General features: G+C 43.7%; 2 protein-coding genes across 2 annotated transcripts in view; one reads left to right on the top strand and one right to left on the bottom strand.

Moving 5' to 3' along the window:
* The first annotated feature begins 322 nt into the window (after positions 1–322).
* Positions 323–3,510, top strand: PLA2G2E (phospholipase A2 group IIE). The gene is made up of 4 exons (XM_063103650.1): positions 323–362; positions 1,155–1,293; positions 1,478–1,584; positions 3,368–3,510. The coding sequence occupies exons 1-4, from the start codon at positions 323–325 to the stop codon at positions 3,508–3,510; spliced, it is 429 nt and encodes a 142-aa protein (XP_062959720.1).
* A 6,006-nt stretch (positions 3,511–9,516) lies between these two features.
* OTUD3 (OTU deubiquitinase 3) overlaps positions 9,517–21,348 on the bottom strand; it is a 29,247-nt gene continuing 17,415 nt past the window's right edge. Inside the window, exons 5-8 of the mRNA XM_063105426.1 lie at positions 17,599–17,730; positions 17,017–17,113; positions 15,616–15,800; positions 9,517–14,630 (exon numbers count right to left, since the gene is read on the bottom strand). Of these exons, the coding sequence (XP_062961496.1) occupies positions 14,454–14,630; positions 15,616–15,800; positions 17,017–17,113; positions 17,599–17,730 (591 nt within the window). The 3' untranslated portion in view covers positions 9,517–14,453. The remainder of the gene's footprint in view (positions 14,631–15,615; positions 15,801–17,016; positions 17,114–17,598; positions 17,731–21,348) is intronic.

Here is a 21,348-nt window from a genome sequence, read left to right as displayed (position 1 = left end):
GGCAGGTGGTATGATGATTTTTGGAAAAGGGTAGGTGATGGGAAGGGCATGAGGAGAAAGAGCCACAAGATTGCCCCCCACTGCCCACACTGCCTGGAAGTAGAGCCACAGGCCCCAGCTGGCCCCTCCCCCGGGGGCTTGGCCACAGTGTCAGATCTGAAAGAATCATTACATCACTGGGCACTTAGGGGTTAATGATGGGGAGTGGACAGGACCTGGGTATTTAACTAATTGGGAGGCGCCCTGAGATCACAGGCGCCCCTGCACGCTTCCTCCTGCTGCGGCAGCTCCTCTGCCCCCTGCTCACCTCCCCTCCCCCAGGATGAAGCCTCCCCCTGTCCTGACCTTCCTTTGCCTCCTGGGTAAGTGACCTTCATGACTTCAGCCTTCACCGCCCCCCCACCCCAACCCCGTCTGACAACCCTGAACTCCCTGGATGCCCCTGAGGCTGGCCCTGCAGAGGGCGTGATGGGTACCAAATGCTGAAGGTCACCCCCTTCCTGCCACCAGGGTGATCCTGAGGCCAGTTCTGCCTGAGCCAGCAGTGGCGGGAGGAGAGGAGGAGAATGCAGCGTGGGGGGCGGGGGCATGGGAGAGGGGCTGGCAGGGATCCCAAACAGCACACACAGGGCTCCCTCACCACCCTGGCTTCCAATTTGGGCTCCAATTTGCGGCCATGAGCAGCTGCCCCGTTGCTGAATCAGGATCCAGAGGAACTCGGGGAGGTCCATGGAGGTGGTTAGGAAACATGTCTAGTGGCATCTGATGAGACTTGCAGGGGGCAGAGCGCTCCTGGCACAGACAGAGGCTGACGCCTGGGGAGATGATGGAGATCCCTTGGGAGGGATTTGAAGAGCCAATGGGGAGCCCCCAGCAGGGGTGAGCATGTGATATACCAGGAGACAGTGGAGGGGAGTGGGACGGCCATTGGGTGGGCTGACATGCTGGGGGTGAGGACTAGGGGATTAAGGTGCAAAGGATCTCACTGGTGATATTATGACTTCCTATCATGACTGTGATTCGGAGTGGGGTGCTTTGGGGAAGTGAGCTTAACTGGACAATTGGACAGGTGTCTGGAATCAGATTCAAGGGGACCTCAGGGGAAGGTAGCTGCAGAAGGTGGGGCCTTGAGGGATCTGGTGGCCTCCCTGCAGTGGCCCTGGCTGGCGGGAACCTGGTCCAGTTTGGGTTGATGATTGAGAAGATGACGGGGAAGCCGGCGCTGCAGTACAATGACTACGGCTGCTACTGCGGCATCGGCGGCTCCCACTGGCCGGTGGACCCAACCGACTGGTGAGGTCCAGCAGGGGGACCTTCCTGGGGGATGGAGGAGCTGGAGGGAGCGTCCTGCAAGGAGGGAGGATCTGGGCACCTAGAACGTGGGGGCTGACCTCTCCTTTGAGCACCCTTGGGCCCTGGGCCCCCGGTCCAGCCTGTAGGCTCACAGGCCCCTGCAGGTCGACTGTGACCCTCACAGGTGCTGCCACGCCCACGACTGCTGCTACGGGCGTCTGGAGAAGCTGGGCTGTGACCCCAAAATGGAGAAGTATATTTTCTCTATCAATGAGCATAGCATCTTCTGTGGTAAGTGGACAGCCCTGGAGTGACCTGAACACCCGAAAGGGAGGGAGTGGCAGCTTAAGACAGGAACCCCCTCCTGATGGTGACCTTGGGCCTCATTGGAGCCAGAGCCTGGGCTGGAGGTATGGGGTTTTCCACCATCACGGAACAGTGGAGAGGCCCAGATGCCCACCTGCGCCGGCGCTTGCAAAGCCTGTGCCCATCAGTGCAGCCCCTGCTCCTGACTCAGCCCCGGGCGCTTCCTCCCCACCCACAGCCACAGCTACCTCCCAGCTCCAGCCTCTAGAGAGAGAAGCAGACCCCCCTCCACCCCCTGCCCCCCAATGAGTCAGAGCGCCAGGAGCTGGACTCACACACTCCTCCCCAGGGCCTGGGCAGGAGCTAAAGGTGAGGTCCTTAGGACACAGCAAGCTGGAACTTTGATTTGGGACAGCAGACCCTGTTCCCAAAGGCTGGTTCCCCCCAGTAGGGTGTCACCTGGGCCCATTTGCTCAACTTTGCCACATCTGATGCCCACTTGGACCAATTAGTTTCCCCCCGGTCCCCAGCCCGGGGAAGCAGCCCAAACCAAGTGAGAGTGCGGAGGGAGCCCAGAGCAGGGAAGCAAGCAGCCTGGAGAGATGGAAGGGCTCAGCAGGTGTGGGGTGCAGGGAGCAACCTGGGAGGTCAGAGGAGAAGACACAGTCAGATCTCTAAGGTCTGTCCAGGGGAGGGGCAGAGCCAGGAGCAGAACTACCCAGGCAGAGTTGGCTCACAGTTTCTTGCTCCTGCAGCCACCCACTCAGCAGGACAGCTTTGTCAGGTAGTGAGTTCCCTGTGACTGGGGTTCATGCAAGGCCAGGAGGGCACTGAGAGGATAAGTGAGGGGAGGAGTCAGGTGGGTGGGGACACAAGCTCTGGATTCTACGCAGGGCTTCACCTACCCACTCTGTGACTTTGTGCAAGTGACATAACCCCTGGAAAGCCTCTACTTCCTCATCTATAAAACACAGGTAATCACGCCCACTTCCCCAGCTCAGTCCATCCAGCTCCCAGCACGAACCCCCTAAAGAGGCTAACTGACACCACATTAAGCCCCTTCCAGCTCTTAGTTTTGCTGAAATAGCAGACACGGACTGAACCTTGATGGGAAATGAAGGCTGACCTGGACTGAGGTGTGAGATATACTCATGGGGACAAAAGGAGCCAGAGCCCCAGAGTCAGCTGCAGCAGGGAGAGGAGGAAGATGGGCCCCCTGTGCCCACCGAGGTGATGCCAGCCAGGGTGGATGTATGCCAGCCAGGGTGGCTGACTCCCACACTGGGCATGGGCAGAAACATGGGCTCTGTCCACTCCAGTGGGGACAGGCAGAGGGCCCTGAGCAAACCCCAAGCTTTGGTCTCAGTGGCCTCCCTCCTGGGCACAGGCTGTGCTGGGGCACACACATGCCACCTGGGATTGAGCTGCTGTCATTTCACAGCTTCCCTCTCTGCTTGGTGGCTGCAATCCACCATCAGTGAAAAGGAGTTGCCTGGAAACCCCCTGGGCTGGGGCAAGTGACAGTGCACCAGATGGCCTCCCTGGGGCAGGAGAGGGCCAAGGGCGAAGGAGGGACAAATGGGCCTTCCCAGTGTCCTGGGCAGCAGTGTGCCCTGCCCTTGTCTCTCACCTATTCCTGAAACACCCCCTATGAGCATGGGCTCCCATCAGAATAGGGTTGAGAATGTGGACCAGGAGCTGTCCCATCAGTGTCTGAGTGTGAGAGTCCTGAGCCTCCATGGTCCCTGACTCACCTTGTCCCATCCAGCCGGCAAAACCGCCTGCCAGTGGCAGACTTGCGAGTGTGACAAGAGGGCTGCACTCTGCTTTCGCCAAAACCTGGACACCTACGACCGCAAATATGCCCATTACCCCAACAAGCTGTGCACCGGACCCACCCCACCCTGCTAAGGCTGTGCTCAGCCTCCTCCCGCGTGGGGCTGTTGAGTCCCAGGCCTGGGGAACACTGGCACCAAAGGCCCACCCTCTGGAAAACTGCTTTCCTGCAAACCCATCCTTCCCTCAGAGTCCCATACCATGGCCTTGGCCATCACCAGCTTCCCAGGCCACACCAGGAAGAGCCCTGCCCCAGGAGCACAGGACCCTCCAGCACCCAGAAGACTATAAGCCACCCCTGGGATCTCAGTTCCACTTCTGAATAAGTGAATAATGCTTATCTATAATTCTAATATTCTTTGATTATCAGATTCTATCATTCTAGAATTTAATTAGTTTAGTTTCATTCTTTCATTCATTCGTATTTTTTGAGCAACTGCCATGTGCCAGCAACGTACGAAGCACTGGGATACAGTAGGAACAAATCTGATGTGGGTGGCCCTGCCTACCATTTCAAAGTTAAGTCCTTTTAATTTTCCATAAGAGTGAGTTTCTGTGATTCTCTTCTAACATTGTACAATCTTATCCAAAACAATAATGGCAATCTCTAGAAGGGATAATTCTGGCCATTAGGCTTAATGTGAGAAGCATGAAAAATACCAACCTAAAAGTATTGTCCCTGCTATGTCATCAGGCTTCCAAATCCCTCAGATCGGTTAAGGCAGAAAAGCAGCTATAGATCACCTTATCCAACCCCCTTCTCTGACAGACAGGCATCTGGGGGCCAGAGAGGGGACATTCCACCTGAGGGGGTATCCTCACCCCAGGCCTTTCATTTCTTCATGAAGTTGGCATCAGCCACTGACACTCTGGTGTGGCCACGTTAACCAGACCTTCTAGTTGTCATCTTGGAAAGAACAGAGTGCCAGGGCAAGTCAGCTGTGAGGACGCACAGCTGGGTCAAGCTCCTGATCCAGGGACAGGAGGAAAGTGTTCAACATCATGAACCGACTCCGACCTCCCAACTCTGGAGCCATGAAGAATTTAACACACCGAAGGATTCCCACTCCGGAAGCAAAACACTCGGGCAGATTTTACTCCTCAGTACAGATGTGATATCTCCATTCTCTATAAGATGCTAATGCAATCTACAGGCTTGGGACGAGCCTAATCAATGAAACAATGCACCGCACAGGGCGAAGCTCACAGCAGACGCTCAGTAAGTGTTCACTGCCTTCGTCTTTTCCATGGCGCGTGTACAACACTGAGGACTTTGAGGGCAGGAGGGAGCGCGAGGAAATCAAAGGGATGCTTCATCGTGAACTTTAAAAGAAAGGCGGTAGGCGTGTGCAATTTGCTGATGTAACTGACTCAGATCCTCAGCAAAGAATCCCCAGAAGACCATGTCTTAAAGCAAAAATGGACTGTGTAGGGGAAGAGTGTGACCCTCACTTGTCGGGAAAAGTGGTCCTCAGGCGCCCTCTGGTGTCCACATTGTTCAAGGAGGTTGTAAGGCCTTCTTTGATCCTCTCTAGGCGTATTTATTATTGAAAATGCCAGGGGACCAATTTCACTAGCCCAGAAGCACACTTTGTCCACCTGATGAAGGGAAATCCAGGTTTAAGCCAAATTTGGGTTTCGCCGAGTGGTGCTGCTGCAGAAATAGAAAGCATAGGAAGAAGTTGTTGATTTGGATGGGATGGACAGAGGTTAGGTTCTGGGCATAATGGATTCAAGGTACCAATGGGACAAGTACCTGGTGATCTTATAGTTGTATAACTGACCAACAAAGTGAAAACTGGAAGTTAGGGACAAGACTCCAGTGCAGCCTGTTGTGATCCCTGGCGCCCTCTTCTCCATCTATCCCCCCCACCCCCCCCCAACCAAGGCTGTGAGCCCTTTGGCCACAGACCTGTCTTGTCCTTTGCTTTCCCAGGGCTCAATAAATATTCGATGAATGAATCAAGGGGTCTGTCTAAATTCCATTTGCATGTGTGTGTATCTATAGTACAAACACTTGATTTCCAGCTTCAGACTTGTGAAAAGGATTGAAAAAAGGAAAGGAGACCCCTGAACTTGAAGTCAGAGGTTTGAGGTACAGACCTTTGCTCTGCAGCTCAGCAGCAGCAGGTGTGCTTAAGTGCCTCGCTACTCAGCGCAGCCCATGGCAGCAGCAGCAGCACCAGGGACCTTGTTAGACAAGCACAATCATGGACCTGACCCCAGACCTGCTGAATCAGAATCTATAAGTTAACAAGACTCCAGGTGATTCGTGTGCACTTAAAATCTACGTGCTAATCAATGGTCACATGCTCAGTCTCTGCATCTGTGAAGTGGAATGATGACATTTCCCTGGCTTGGTGGTTGCTGTGAGGTTTAAGTTAGCATGAATAAAAGTACACAAATAATGCCTAGCACAAAATGTGCATTCATATTCTATGGATAAATGAATGACAGTCATAACAACAATAATAGCTAACATTTATTAAGCACTTAGCATTTACCAGGTACTGTTCTAAATTTATGCATACTAATTCATTGAATGTATGAATGAGGCAAGGGGGCTACATCAGGGCTGGGGAGGGGACACTGTTACCTAAATGTTTCATAGCTTGCTTCTCCAATTTTGATAACAGGATTTGAATTGTTTTTGCTTTTGTTTCTACTTAACCCCTAACAAAAGCTATGCATGAAACACTCAGTTAAATAATTTGTAGAATAAGTGATTAGAAATCACATTGAAATTCCTGAGTTAACTGAATGAAGAATCTGATTATGATTTCATGGACATTTGTCTGCTTCTTGGGTGTTTTTTGCAGTGTCACCACTGGAAAGCTGCATACTTTATTAAAGTTCATTGTTTCCTTCAAAAAGTTTTATACAAACTTTGCAATAAGTTCTATACAAACTTTGCTTCTGGATGCTGGAAAAAGAAACCAATCAGATATGGTCAACTGGCAGACAGACATCAGTTCTACACTGGTGAGGACTGTGACAGAGCTCAGAAGAGTATCAGGACCAATGGTTCTTAAGCCCTTCATCCTTCATCCTGTCTTCACCCTATCCACATATGCCAGCTTCTGTTTCCCACAGCTTGATTTCTGTCATGTCACTCCTCTGCCCTTGAACCATCTGTGGCTCCCCATTGTTTTTGGTGGCTGGCAGGTACTGGGATCCGAACCCTTAACCTTGGTGTTATCAGCACCATGCTGTAAGCAGGTGAGCTCACCAGCCAGTCCCTCGTGGCTCCCCATTGTCCACCAGCCCCTGATATTCAATGTTTGATATCATCTGCTTTTCCAGACTTTTATCTAGCCATACCTATTTAACTATGTTCTTCATCGCTCCCAAGACATGCCTACTGCTTCCCGCCTTCACACCTTTATGTAATAGCTTCCCTCTACCTGAAAGCTTCCCTGTTCACAGGCTCATCACTATGCTAAAATCCATGTGCTTTAAGTGCATCTCAGCTGCCACCTTCTCCATGATGCTTTTCCAGCTAGAGCAGATTTCACCCTCCTCTCACTGTCCATGTGCTTTTACCTGTCCTAGCACTGCTTACCCCAGTTATTTGGGTTCTTGTAAGGTAGAAGAAAACTTTCCTGGGTTCAAATCCTGCCTTTACTACCAATCTGTGACCTTGAGCCGGTTATTTATTCCTTAGTGTGTAAACTATCAGCTTTGTGGGCTGGTTTTAAGGTATAAATGGGACAAGGAACTCAAAGTGCCTGCCTGGTGCATTACAGATGCTCTGTCTATGCTAGGCCATGTTCCATATTTTTTGCTGCCCCTTTTGCATTCATCACACAGTAAATGCTAAATAAGTACCTGTGCAGCTGAATCCATGGGCACAGGATAATGGGAATTATTTTAGAGAAGTGGCATCATACATATGATAAATACTACACTGATTTATTTGAATAGCCTCTTGGCTCACTACCATCTGAGTGCTCTGCATTTATCTAAATGGACACCTGTTTGAAAATCATGAACCTTTGGTGCCCCTGAGCTGATGTCCCCCAGAGTCAAAGAGGTAAAGCTGGCTGATGAGATGGTGCAGGGCCACTATCTGTAATGTTCCCAGGTCAGAATGCTCACAGAGGCCAATTCCAGACACCGGAATTGCAGTCAGGCTGGGCTCAGTACACCTGATCTTTAGAATTCATTCAGCAAGCACTACATTACTTCTCCAGGAGCAAAAGGCACACAAGAAGTATTCGAAGAAAGAAGTTCTGAGTCTTTCTCCAAACTAATTCCATATTATTAATAAATTCTGTCCTAAACACCTGGAACATCCCCCTCCAGGGTTTTGCTTATGCGGGTCCTCCCTCTTTCTGCATCCTGTCTCCCCTTTCATGCCTGGTCTACGTATCACTTCCTCCACCAAGCCTTCCTTGATTTCTCTGCTGACAGATACACAGTTACACTTTCATTCCTGGACTGGAAGCTTTCTGAGGTCAGGGTCCATGCCTGTTTCAATGCCAGAAATAAAGACCCATACACAGTGGAGGTTCGGTAAATGTTGGATGGATTCTTGGATATTTGGATGGGTGAATGAATTGAATAAAAACTGAATTACCTCAAAATGCACAAGTCCCTCTACCATAGGGAGGTTCAGACAAGTTTCTCCAAGAAAGAGGGAAATGTTTCCTCCTGTCAAGGCAGAATCTATGAAGGGGCAGGACTGGTCTTCATCCTTTTCAATCAAAAAAGTTCTAAATCTGCATCTCTATGGTCTGAGAGTGCCCATGCCAGCAGTCCAGCCAAAACCATTTGGAGCAGAGCATGTTAATTATATTGCACCCCAAGCCACGCCTACTGTGCCTTAGTGGGAAAGGGAAAGTGCAAGAGAAAGGCTGAGCGCTTGTGGGGGTGCCCTGCTGACGGTAACTCTGAACTCCTGCGTTTTCAACCGGGCTTTCTCTGAAGCAACCACAGCAGTTACCAGGAAACACACAAGCACAACCACTTCTCCTGCCTGGTCTGAGAATACTTCTCTGTCCTTAAAGACTCATCCAGTCTCCAGACAGGACCTCACAGCTCACCTAGCCCAACTGCTTCCTGGGCAGGAAGCCCCTGTAAGCCTTAGCAAGTGGCCACCTGGCCCCAGCTGAATCCCTAAATAAAATTAAGGAGGCCACAAAAGTTTTTCAGTGGGGGGCAGCACATAAATTGGGACATCACTTTGGTCCCTAGCAGGATCTTTCTGAGAGAACCTCAGTTGGGTTAGCAGGGTCTGGAATCTGGGCCTCACAGGTTCAGGAACCAGATGTTTATCCACCCAGAGATGACCAATGGGTCTCTCAGTTGTGGATTGAGGCTAAAATCACACAGGAAGACAGTTTAAGTGACCATGGGAGAATTTCCTTGTCAGTAGCTGAAATAGTCTCTTCTTTTGTCCAGGGAACCATCCTACTCCAGACTCTTTTGGTACCAAGGTACCAGGGCACCAATTCAGAAGGCTGCTCCTTGAGTATAAAATTAAGAACAAGAGTGAGAGTCTCAAGGTCAAAATCATGAGGACACAGTAAGGTCTGGTGAGCCATCCCCTGTCACCTCTCGAATGACTGACCAGGGCTGGGGGCACTGAGGGATTCCCCTGCTCCCTCTGGTTTTCTGTGGCCACTGTCCTCCTTCCCCTCTGTGTACCTCTTCTAGTTGAGTCCGTGTCCCAGTCACTGTCCACGTGTGCCTGGGAGAGTAAGTCTCCTTCCAGAATGGGGTCAAACCAACCCTCAGAATTCTAGAGGAACCAAGGTGGCAGCTGACAAACAATTGCTCCATATTTAGACAACTCTAAGTTATCAGAGATGTTCTTAAACATCAGGCAGAAATCTTAAATGCTCAGTTTTTTAAAAAATGGCTCTGCTAGTGTGTGCAGTGGCTGTTCTCACCTGCCCCAATGCTAAAATCTGCTGTTTTAAGCTCAGTCAAATCCTAAATCACTAAACAACTAAAACAATCAATCCAACACACACAATGTTCCATGCAAAGGTCTCTAAAATAGACATTTCCCAGCATGCTCTCTTGATATCTCTCGTCCACGCAAACAGTGGTCAGATATTGATAAAAACATGAAACTTTGTTTTTTAACTAGAATTTATTGGTATACAAAACTCCATTTCATAGATAAAGTGGCACATCTTTGCAGCTTCTATTGCACCAAGTATTGAAGATAAAAACAAAAAAGAAGAAACATTTGGTTTTGAAAACACTGCAAATAGCCAAGTACAGTACTTTGGTAAATAAAAAATAAAATGGTTCACATAAACACAATCTGTGGAAAGAAAAATTCTACAGGAAAGGAATGACAGACACCAGACAATGGTCACATTTCTCACCATCCAGCTCCATAGATAAGGCAAGACTTGCTAAGTCTATGGATCATGACCCCATGGAGGTCTTAAAGTATCTCCAGACTGAAGCTAGAACATGTATAGTGCAATTAGAAAAAAGAGAAGGCCCCTTCTCTACAGACACACTCCCTCCTTCATAGAGGGGACTGAGGCAAGCACACCAGCACTTCTATATCAGAAAGGAAGCAGGCAGATGTCAAGTCTGACTCCTGGCTCTTTTCTTTTCTATAAGCTTAGCGCTGGTGAAGGATGCTGGAAGAGGAGCCGGGGAGGCCAAGGGTCCTTCCTGCCATGGAAGATGAACCATAACAGTGGAAAGATGTGGAGACTCACACCAGCATTGCTCAAGTTTTGGTCAAGGGACCTGCCAGGGGATCAAACCACAGGCTGAGGTCTGTGACTGAGTTCACATGATTGTCATGGACGGCCAGCACCAGGGACCTGCCGGATGCTGACATGCAAAGGACTGGAGCTAGACCGTCGAGGTTCCATCCACTGATCATTACTTGCCAGGGTGATCAGCACAGTGAGCAGAAGCAGCTCTGCTTCACGGGTATGCCTTGCCTAAAATAAATTCACTACGCAAAAGTTCCTGCTTTTATGAAAAGATATTCTTTACACTGGTACCAGCCCCTTGTCAAGCAACTCTGCGAGGATCCCGAACATTTTAATTGAGCTACAAAGTAGCCCTAAAGAGACTAGTTCAATAGAGAGACTCTAGAGCGCAACAGCTCAGAACAAACAGTTAAGAGCCTGCGGTGTTTCAAGGGAATTTTACCTCAGGACAGGAGAAGACCAAGCCATCCACAGACACGGCTCTTTCCTGTGAACCCCGCCTCAGTGGGGCACAGTGAGTTACACGCTGTACACGCACCTGCAGACTGGTGCTCGGTATTATCTCCACTTTCCAGAAATGACCGATTTTCCCATTTCTACTATGTGACGGCAGACTTGTTATAATTTAAATATGCCATCTAGATCTTCAATTCGATGATGTCAATGGAAAAATGCAATTTGCTTTAGAGTCAGAAAAATACACCTTGTCAAAAGTGCCATTATTAAATCGCCTCAGAACAACTGTGAGAAGGCCCCAGAGTTTTAGCAACACCTGTTCTGAAAGCTGAGATGAATGAAAGTATAAATAATGAGAACGGCAAGACAGGAAAAGTACATCAGACTCTGAACCTAAAGATCTGATAGACAGAGCCTTGAGGTAAAAAGTGAAGAACTATGCATCTACCCAAAACAGGAGAGAGAGGGCCACCAGTGAGACACACCAAAGTCAAAGAGCTCCATTGTCCTCCCACCTGCAAAGATCCCTTGCTCAGAGTGACTTTTAGTCAACTCTGACGAGGAATACAAGCTTCCTTTTACCAACGGGCTACTTGAGTTGAGCATTTCACAGAGGTAAACTGATAGCATTCTATGTTGACCCAGTAAAACCCAGGCAGAGTCTAGAGAGTTTCTCAGAATGAGAGAAATTGCACATTGACTACAGGGATTCATACGAGTACAGTTCAATGCCAAGGTCCATCTGATACCACCTACAGAACACGTGAGCAGCTCTCTGCCCAACTGAACATGGCCCTCCTCCCACCCCCCGACAATCATCTTCACATTGTAAAAGTTCCCCAGTGAAACAGGGCCACGCACTGTAAATCATCCACTTGAAGGTTCCCTCTAAGCCCAGCTCTAGCTGCCCCACAAAGGAGACTCCACTTCACAAGCCCTCAGAAGCCAGATGGGGTTGAAAGTGTCTTTAGAGCTTATAAAAGAAATTACAGATGACTAGAACTAACACTTAAGGTTCTTCTCTCTGCCACAATTTCTCAACTAGAATTTGCTCCTGATAGCATTATTAAAAAATTAAATATACACATACATTCTATCTTTCTAATATCTCCTGGTGACAACTATATTATCTAGAAGTCGTGGTTCTATGTTGTTTAATATAGCTACTTCTCTAGTTCAAAGCTGTTGCCACGAAAATTTTATTTCTTATTTTCACCTTTAAAAAATTCTTTTTTAAAACCCATAAAACCTTTATGTACAGTTTACAAGACCAGTAAGCAGCTATGGACCACTGCTCCCTCCCCATTTTTCTCCTGGCCTCACTACAAACTGAGATGATCGCATGTAACACAAATCTCTACCAGCAAGGACATAACACAGAGGCTGAGACAGATTCAGTTCCTAATATAGAGTTCACATAAGTAACTGTATTAGGGTAACAGTTACTGGCAATAGTCATCCCAGGACTAATCATACTGGGCCTCCATTTTGGCTGCCAATGAAGTAATTTTCAAGTGCCCACTCTAAGGCAACTAAGTATATGAATTCCATCTACCTCACACTTCAGTGAGACTGAGGCAGTAAAGCCTGAACTCAAACACTTAGCTAAAGATATCACTGAAGTTGAATGCATGTACCCCATTCCTAATAAAACAGTAAACAGATCAATTGTAACTAGAAAGCTGTGAAACGGTAATAAATTACTGAAGCCATTTGATGAGTTTTTAAAACCACTGTATTATACCCCAGAAATGCTGAAGCCTACTATCAGAATTAGGTAATTTATAAATAAATGCTCCCAATACTCTTTAATAACTTTTTAGCAGCATCTAAAACTTTTAACACCCAATAGGGTTCAAGGCCACCTTCATCAACCAAGTAAATAAAGCAGTTCTACTACTTCTGACAATGGGTCTCCCTTCAGCTACTTGTGACCCCAGACTCAGGTTCTGATACACAGTCTTGATCTTTCTGAGAGGATCTGGTCTTATGCACTCACACAGTGCAAAGACAAGAAAGAGTGTTCATTCAGAAAAGCTCAGCCAGTCAGGAATCTGCCCAGAGTTGAAAGCCAAGGGAACACTAGATTCTAACGCATTGGATCCCATCCCTTAGAGTGAGTCAAGCAACAGAGACCCTTCACTTGTTTGGACTGAGTACTGGAGCTTCAAACTCAGGACTCTGAGACGTGGAAAGAAAAACTGCTAAATATTACAATGTTCTATACCCAGGAGGAAGCCCAAACCACGATGTCCTGGGAGCAATTCCAAGAAACTACCGATACTCCAACCACAAAAAGTCAAAGTCAAACAAATGAAAAAGTAAAACATATCATTAAAACTGATGACAGCAAACAGCCTGCTGATAGAGACAATTCACTGAATCCAGGGCCTACCCAGACAATGATATGTCTATATATGTCAAAACTTTTATAGTTTTCTCTTCACCTCTGAATTTTTATAATCTTGAAGTTTGAGGAGAGTGGGAAACAACTAATAATTTACCTTTTGATATTATTTGTCTAAATTTGATATTATTAGTTTCCCAAAAGGCAAAGACTGTCCAAGATTGGCTACCTCACACATTACAGTTTTAAAGTTCACATCCACCCAATTCGGTTTTAAGAATAACATCTCTCCACTGCCCAAATCTGTCTATTTCACAACTGTGGATCATTCAAAGGCCTTAGCCAAAGTACATTCTCTTCTCTTCTGGTCTAACCTAAGTCACTGACAACTTCTGGCAGGTGCTGGAAAGCTTTCCCAACACTGAAATCCCAAACAGGGAAAAAGAAATGAATGAAAATATTATGGGATTTCATTTCTACAATACTTAGAAAATTTAGCAACCTATGAGGTCAAGTTACCATTTATTTCTCGGAAGCATCTTTCTAAGTCTAGAACAGTAGGGTAGAAAATGCAGTTATTTAAAATGAGAACATGAAAAACCTTAGATACACATATTCTTCCAGTTGTCCTATAACAGCAAGTAACTCTTTAGACTCTTCCTAGGCAAAAACCCAGGAATCCCCTGATTTCTCCCTTTACAGCTACAATTTCTGCTCTACAATCAGAATTCCAGAATTATATTAAAAAAACAGTCTTCCCATTATCAACGGACAAGTACTAAAAACACTGTAGACCTTCCAGCCAAGCCCAGACCTAATTAACAGTCAGGTGCATTTATCTTATGGCTTGAGTGCAAATGAACCAGCAACACCTGTATCCCATCTGAAATAACATCAGGATCAGGAAGGAGAGAAATGTAGTTTAATTTCCACCCTGACTATAGATCACAACCCTCGTATCATATTACCTTGGGAAAACACTTCCTGAATCATTTTCTGAGTAAGTTGTATTAGAAGAAAATTAAACCTAAACACATTCCTGAGTTGGAGATCATTTATAAACTACCCTATATGTTAGTATCAGTTTGAAAATGAAAAAGAAACTAAGAAAACTTGTCATTCTGAATTTCTTACAATTACTCTAAACTACTTCATGAACAATTACAGCAAAACTCACCCCAAGTATAAGGGAAAGATCCCAGGGTCACCGAACTCTGATTTTCAAGGCAAATAAAGCCACACTTAAAAGGATTTTCCTGACCTAACTGTCCATTCCTCAAACTCAGTATTTTCAGTTTGTATTACAGAATATGAATGGCTTCACTGTACTTTCATAAAAAACACATCACTAACAAAACTTTGAACAAAAAAGAGGCAGCCTGAAGGAAACTAACTCGGTGGGAGTGCTTGTGTGTGGGTTTTATTGGTTGTGTTTCGTTGTGTAAAAAGGACGGCCTCACTGGAAGCCTGGTGTGCGGCGCTCCACTTTCCATCTGCTTCTCACGGCTCCCGGGAGGCCAGAGTCAGATGTTGAGAGCAGCAAAGGTCTTCACCAAGGTGACCTGCGTGTTCGCATCTGCTTCGCTCCTGTTGTTGTCCCGGTGGCTGCTCCTACTCTCCAGGGCTTTGTGACGATGTCTCTCCTCCTGTCGTTTCTTCTTCTCCAGCCGCTGCTGCTCTCTCCTCTGTCTGTTTGTGATCTGAAAGAGAAGACTGCTGTGGTGAGCCAGCCAGGACAGTTGTCTCAAGCTGCCGCCTGCTGGAAAGAAATGCTGGGCTGACAGATGCAAAGGGCACAGAATGCTTTTCAGCAAGAACAGAGAAAACTGGCCTAAAAGACCAAAAATGATTTACTTTCTATTACTGCTCAAATTTACATTTAAATTTATATCCCCTTGCTGAACTAGCAAACAAAATCAATTCCATTCTCCTCATAAACCAACTCAAAATGACCTAAAAAAAAAAAAAAAAGACCCCTGGTTCAGCAAGAAATAACACTCAAACATGCCAGAGGACACCTTTCTCTACATAATTTAATGCCCCAGATAATTCTAACAAAATTCTCGGAGGCTTATTACCTGTGGCTTTTTACATTAGGTGGCATTTGGAGCTCAGAACTCTTTGATGAAAGTCGTAAAATGAATTCCAAATTCAGTAAATGAATGGTGTCACATATTACTTATGGGACTGGAGGGGAGGCGGTAGGGAGGGAGATGTACCTCTCTGGGAAGCACTTGACGATTTACCAAAGCCCTAAAAAGATTAATATATCCATACCCTTTAGCCTGTTAATTCCTCTTCTGGAACTCTGTCCAAGAAAATAATGCAAAACACAAAGATTTGTAAACAAAGTTGTACACTGTAGATGATGGCATTCATATAAACGGTAGATTAGCATGGGAAGGACCACAAGTACAGTAATGTTAGGTGAGAAAAGGAGGCTTTGTTCACGGAGGACGATTTCAGGGTACACTTCCTTCCAACTGTCACTACGTACACCAAACAGGACAAGCGAGGTCTTCATTCTGCCTCTTTGATATACCTTTATGCATGCCCCACATTCTCCACAACAACTACCTCTATAAATCAAAAGGAGAATACACACTAAAATGAATTTCAAGTTCCCAGAACTTCCACAGAATTACAGCAGCCCACCATTTGCCCTTTTGACCCCATCCTTCATACCTTTGGGACTTGGTTTTTATTTGCTTTGTTTTCTTCACTAGGGCTGGCCCGCGCCTTATTGTTTTCAGTCTTGCCTTCATTTAAGCCCTGATTTCCAAAGATTCTGGAGCCACTGCCACCCTCATCCCATAAAGGGCCACACTGCTTCGCCACTCGGCCACTCGGCTCGAGATTCTCCTCTGCATCTTCCAAAGAAAGATATTTTGATTAAAATTGGGAACCTAAGGGAGTTATACAATGTGATTACTATGTTAACTGACTCCAAAATTACCTGGGTCCCTAGGTCACTACATTTGGGAAGCAAGTTTCCTTGAGACAAAATTCTAATTTTCAAGTCAATACAGCAGGAAATATAGGGGGAAAATGATCAGTAAAATTTAGAAGATAAATTTTAAAATAACCTGTTGACCAGCCTTATGATTAGCTTCCCACCAGCAGAGTGCTTTATTAGATAAGCCACTTTTTAGCATGAATTTTCAGGGGGAAATCTTTCATTCGCACACAAAATCCATAAAAGAAATGGACTCTAAAGCTGTGCTATCCAGTACAGTAGCCATTAGCCACATATGGCTATTACATTTAAATTAATTAAAATTAAATAAAACGTAACGTGGCTCCCCAGTCTCAATATCCACACGTCAAGTACACACCATACTGAAAAGTAAAGACACTGTACAGTGCTGTTTAAAGTCACTAAGACCAAGTTACTTACAGCTTTCTAAGAAGGCACAGCAAATATATAAAATAGATAATAAAATACCCAATCACATGGAGAACTATAATGCCAGGAACAGTATCGGGTACATAATACCTGGCATTAAATGTTTACTGATAACATTTAAATAAATGACTTGAGAAATTAACAGAATGTTACATCTTTTTTCCTTCCTCTGAGTCACAAAATAAAACTCAGTTCAAGTAACAAAAAATTCTGAATTATCACCAGTTGATAGATGTTAGTAATCTCAATATTTCCATCATAAAAAAAAAAAAAAAAGATTTCTCTCTCCATTTTATTTCAGTTATCATTTTGGTTTTCTAAGGGGATTGTTATTTCCAAAAGGATAGTCTTCCCTGACACCCTCCATCTCTCCAACACTGGGTTAGGTGGCCTTCTCAGGCACTACCTAGCACCCTGAACCCCCACTCCATTACGTACTATTATGTCACTTTACCTGTCTCCACTATCCCTCACCCACCCCCCAAAATATACTCTCCCAGAGGCAGGGCCAGGATCTACTTAAAAATGCTTGCATATGAAAGGTGCTCAGTAAACAATTGCCGAATGAACTGAATAAATGACAATACAATTACTACCTGTGACTTGATTAAAAATAAATATTTGGAAAAATCACCAACATAATCATTTTGAAGGCTTATAGATATCAGTCATGGACTTACTATTTCCTTTCCCTTGGTTCATCTGAAGCATGGCAATTATTGCAGAATCAATATTATAATTTTCAGCTTCCAGGTTCTGAACTATTAAATTAAAATCCTATCCAAAAAAAAGAAAAACACTTCAAACTCTGCATATATTTTTCTACCTAGCTCTACTTTACGATCTGATAACACAAGACAAAATAATGAGAATTGACATAAGGTTTCAAAACCTTTTCCATTTAGAAAATGTCAATTTTCAATAAGGTTGGTCACCTGAAATAACCGTTTAATATACGTTTATAAAAGAAGTCCCTGTATAAAAATGCACTTTTACTAGTGCAAGCACTAGTCAGACAAAATTAAATCCACATACTTCTTTAGGATTTTGAGCAGTAGGGGGTAAAGTCTGGCAAACAAGAGGGAAACGAATAAACAGCTCTCATTAAGTCATATCACATAACCTAGTCAAAGTACAAATCTCACGGACTTATTTTGGTCCATCAGGTGTTGGCATGCTAGCGTGCTGGTACAAAACTCGCCAGTAAACTGGGCAAAGCAACACCTGTTTATAAATCATTGTTGCATGACACAAATACTAACTGAACATCCAGTTGCATTGCAAACTTTCTGGACAGCGTCTTCTACTTCATCTCTCAGGTCGTCTTCAAAGTCAACTCCCTTTGTCTTCATCTTTTCTCTTTTACTTGATTCACCTTGACGAAGCATCTGAAACTAAAGGAAATACAGAATAATAATCACGGAACTCTAGCAAACTATGTTCAGAATCTTCAACATAGGAAGACACTAATCTCAAAACATTCAATTATATGGGGGAAAGATTCTAGAAACAATCTTAAGACAACAGCAATGACTGGGCCAAATGTCACTCACACATTGAGATTCCAGGCCACAACAGAAGAATTAAAAAGAAAGGCCCAAGAGATGGGATGAATTGCTCAGTAAGAACAGCATTAGAGCTCTTATGGTTTCTAGATACCTACATTTTGGCAAAGACTGCTGACTCTGATTTGTCTCAGCTGATTTTCAAAGCTGTGAGCTTGGCAACAGAAGAGGACCCTCTACACTTACACCTAATCAGCTTTTGCAGAACAATGCTTGTCTTGAAGAAACATACATACAACTTTCATCGGTTCCCAGGCCCTATTTGCTCATCATAAAGCTTTAGGGTCCTGAAGCTCCTGTCCCAAAGGTATGAAGGATGGGGTCATCTTAACCTTGGGTGCATACCACCACACTCAAGGGAAACTGTCAATCCGAATTCTAAAGCCACAAAGATCAGTTCACTTTGACTCCAGGAGGACTTTCCAACCTGAGCCTAAATCAGAAAAGCTAAAATCATGCCTCTGTGGCTATTCAACCACCATCTCCTCCTGCTTCCCATTAATACAGGGAAATGGGTAAGTAGGCAAAGACATTTCTATTTTTTGCACATAAAAATATAAATAGAGTGCAGCAATGTGCAGTATATGCCTTAGAATGTTAATACAAAGCAATCTATTATAAAATTATACCCTAACAATATGGCAATGAATATCAACAAGAGTCTCCAACCCAATAATTTCACAGCTTTGGAATTTAGCCAAAGGAAATAATGTCAAATATAGAAAGGATTTAGGTAAAAGTGCTCATAACAGTCTTACTTATAGTGGTGAACAACTGGAAACAACCTAAAGGTTTTACAGTATAGGTACGGTTAAATAGCGTACATCCATAGAATGACATCTTCATTCCCATTAAAGTAAGGAACACAATAAGGATTTTCACTTTCACCATTATTAACATACAACATTTTGGAGGTAATAGCCAGTGCAATTAGCCAAAATTATTAAAAGTATAAAATTAAAAAGAAAAAAAAGTAATCATTTTTTGCAGATGACATAATTCTATACCTGAAAAAAACCCAACAGAATTAAGAAAAAAACTACCATGAACAGAAAGAATTCTGGCAAATCATATATTTGATAAGAAACTAGTATCCAGAATATCTGAAGAACTCTTACAACTCAAAAACAAAAAGACAACCAAATTTGAAAATAGGCAAAGGACTTGAATAGACATTTCTCCAAAGATACACAAACAGCCAAAAAGCATATTGAAAGATGTTCAACATCATTAGTCATTAAGAAAATGCAAATCAAAACCACAAGATACTAGGATGACCATAAAAAAAGAGAAAGAAAAATAACAAGTGTTGGAGAAAATGCAGAGAAAGTGGGACCCTCACATATTGCTGGTACAGCTGTTGAAGAAAACAATTTGGCAGTTCCTCAATAAGTTAAATTTAGAATTACCATATGACCCGGCAATTCCACTACTAGGTCTATCCCAAAAGATGGAAAACAACCACTCAAACCAATACTGTCCACAAATACTCACAGCAGCACTATTCCCAATAGCCAAAAGGTGGGAACAACTTACATTCATCCCTTTATGATGAATGGATACACAAAATGTGATATATCCACACAATGGATTATTATTCAGCCTAAAACAGAATAAAGTACTGATGTACGCTACAACATGGATGAATATTGAAAATGTTATGCTAAGAGAAAGAAGCCAAGATAGTAAAGGTCACATAATTGTATGATTCATTCATATGAAATGTCCTAAATAGGTAAATCTATAGAGACGGAAGGCAGATCAGAGGTGGCTGGGGGAGAAGGGAAATAGGGAGTGATGGGGTTTTCTTTGGGGATAATAAAAATGTTTGAGAGCTAGACAGAGGAAGTGTTTGCACAACACTGCCGGGGTACTGAGTGCCAGTGAATTGTGTACTTTAAAATGGTTAATTTTATGTTATCTGAATTTTATTTAAAAAATTTTTTTTAAAAGAATTCTATAGGATATCTGTAGTTAACATTTTGTTAATAGCCCTCAAATACAAATGATAACCAGCTAGGAAATATAAAGGAAAAAAGATCTTTTCCTTACAATAGGAACAAAAATCATAAAACACTTAAGAATAAACGCAACAAAAAAATAGACAAGACCTATATGAAGAAAATGTTCCTACGGACTGCACAAAAAAGTCAAACAAATAAAAAAGCTTACCAGGTTCTTGGCTAGGAAGACTCAACATCATAAAGATGTCAGTTTTTCCTTAAATAAATCTATTAATTTAATGAGACCCCAATTTTTAAAAAAACAAAAGAATTACTTTTTAATTAGACATACTGATTCTACAATTTTTTTTGAAAGAGTATATAGGAAATTGTAAGAAAGAAAATTAATATGAGTGAAAAATTCAACCATGTTTTAAAACATACTCTTATAACACAATGAGGTATCAACACATGAACAGACAAATCAGTGGAACAGAACCAAATATCTAGAAATAGACCCAAATACACATGGGAATTTACTATATGGAAGAAAAAAGTGGCATTTTAAATCAGTGGAGAAAAGATGTGTAATGAATAAATGGTTTGAGTACAAGTAGATAACCATAAGGAAAACACAGAGGATTCATTCATACCCATAAATAAATATAAATTCCAAACAGAGCCAAGATTTAATTAAAACAAACAAACAAACAAAAACTATGAAAGTACTAGAATAAATTACTGGAGAAGTCTTTTCAACCTCAGAGTGGGAAAGACCTTCCTAGTTATGACCCAAAACCCAAAAGGCATAAGAAAATATTGATAAATTTAACCATATAAAAAATCTAAAATTCTTTCACAGCAAAGACCACAGGAGAAAGAGCAAAAAGACAAATGACTGTGAAAAAATATTTACAATTCATATCACGAACAGAGGCTGAGTTCCCTAATATATAAAAAGCTCCTACAAATCATTAAGACAACTTAATAGGAAGAAATGGTGGGCAAAGAAAATGAATAAAGTTCACAAAAAGGAAATACAGATACATGTTAAAGATGGAGAAAGATGTGTACAGTGACTAATAAGAGAAATGCAAGTCAAAACGATGTTAATTTTTTCCCTGACATAACTTGGTAACATGATGTGTCGGCGAACATAAGCAAGAGTGTAAATTGGTAAAACCTTCGCAGAAAGTGATTCGGCAACACCTGTCAAAATCCGTTGATGGAGCAAGGACTTTTAGGAATTTATACCATAGACACACACATATGAAAAGAAGGAATGCATAAGACACTGCACTTTGTAATAGCAAAAGTTTGAAAGCTACCCAAAAGTCCATCGATAAGGGACTGGTCAAACATGTTATAATGCAACCATACAACAGAATATTATGCAGCCTTTAAAAAAGATATAGGAAGTGCCTTATGTACTGCTAAAAACTGAACTCTTAAGACACATTAAATTTAAAAAGCACAGTGCAGGAGGTATGTGTAGGAAATGTAA

Source organism: Cynocephalus volans, chromosome 8, assembly GCF_027409185.1.
Source record: "Cynocephalus volans isolate mCynVol1 chromosome 8, mCynVol1.pri, whole genome shotgun sequence".
Taxonomy (NCBI): Eukaryota; Metazoa; Chordata; class Mammalia; order Dermoptera; family Cynocephalidae; genus Cynocephalus; species Cynocephalus volans.
The sequence above is the reverse complement of the archived record's forward strand: the minus strand, read 5'-3'. Positions and strand labels throughout refer to the sequence as shown.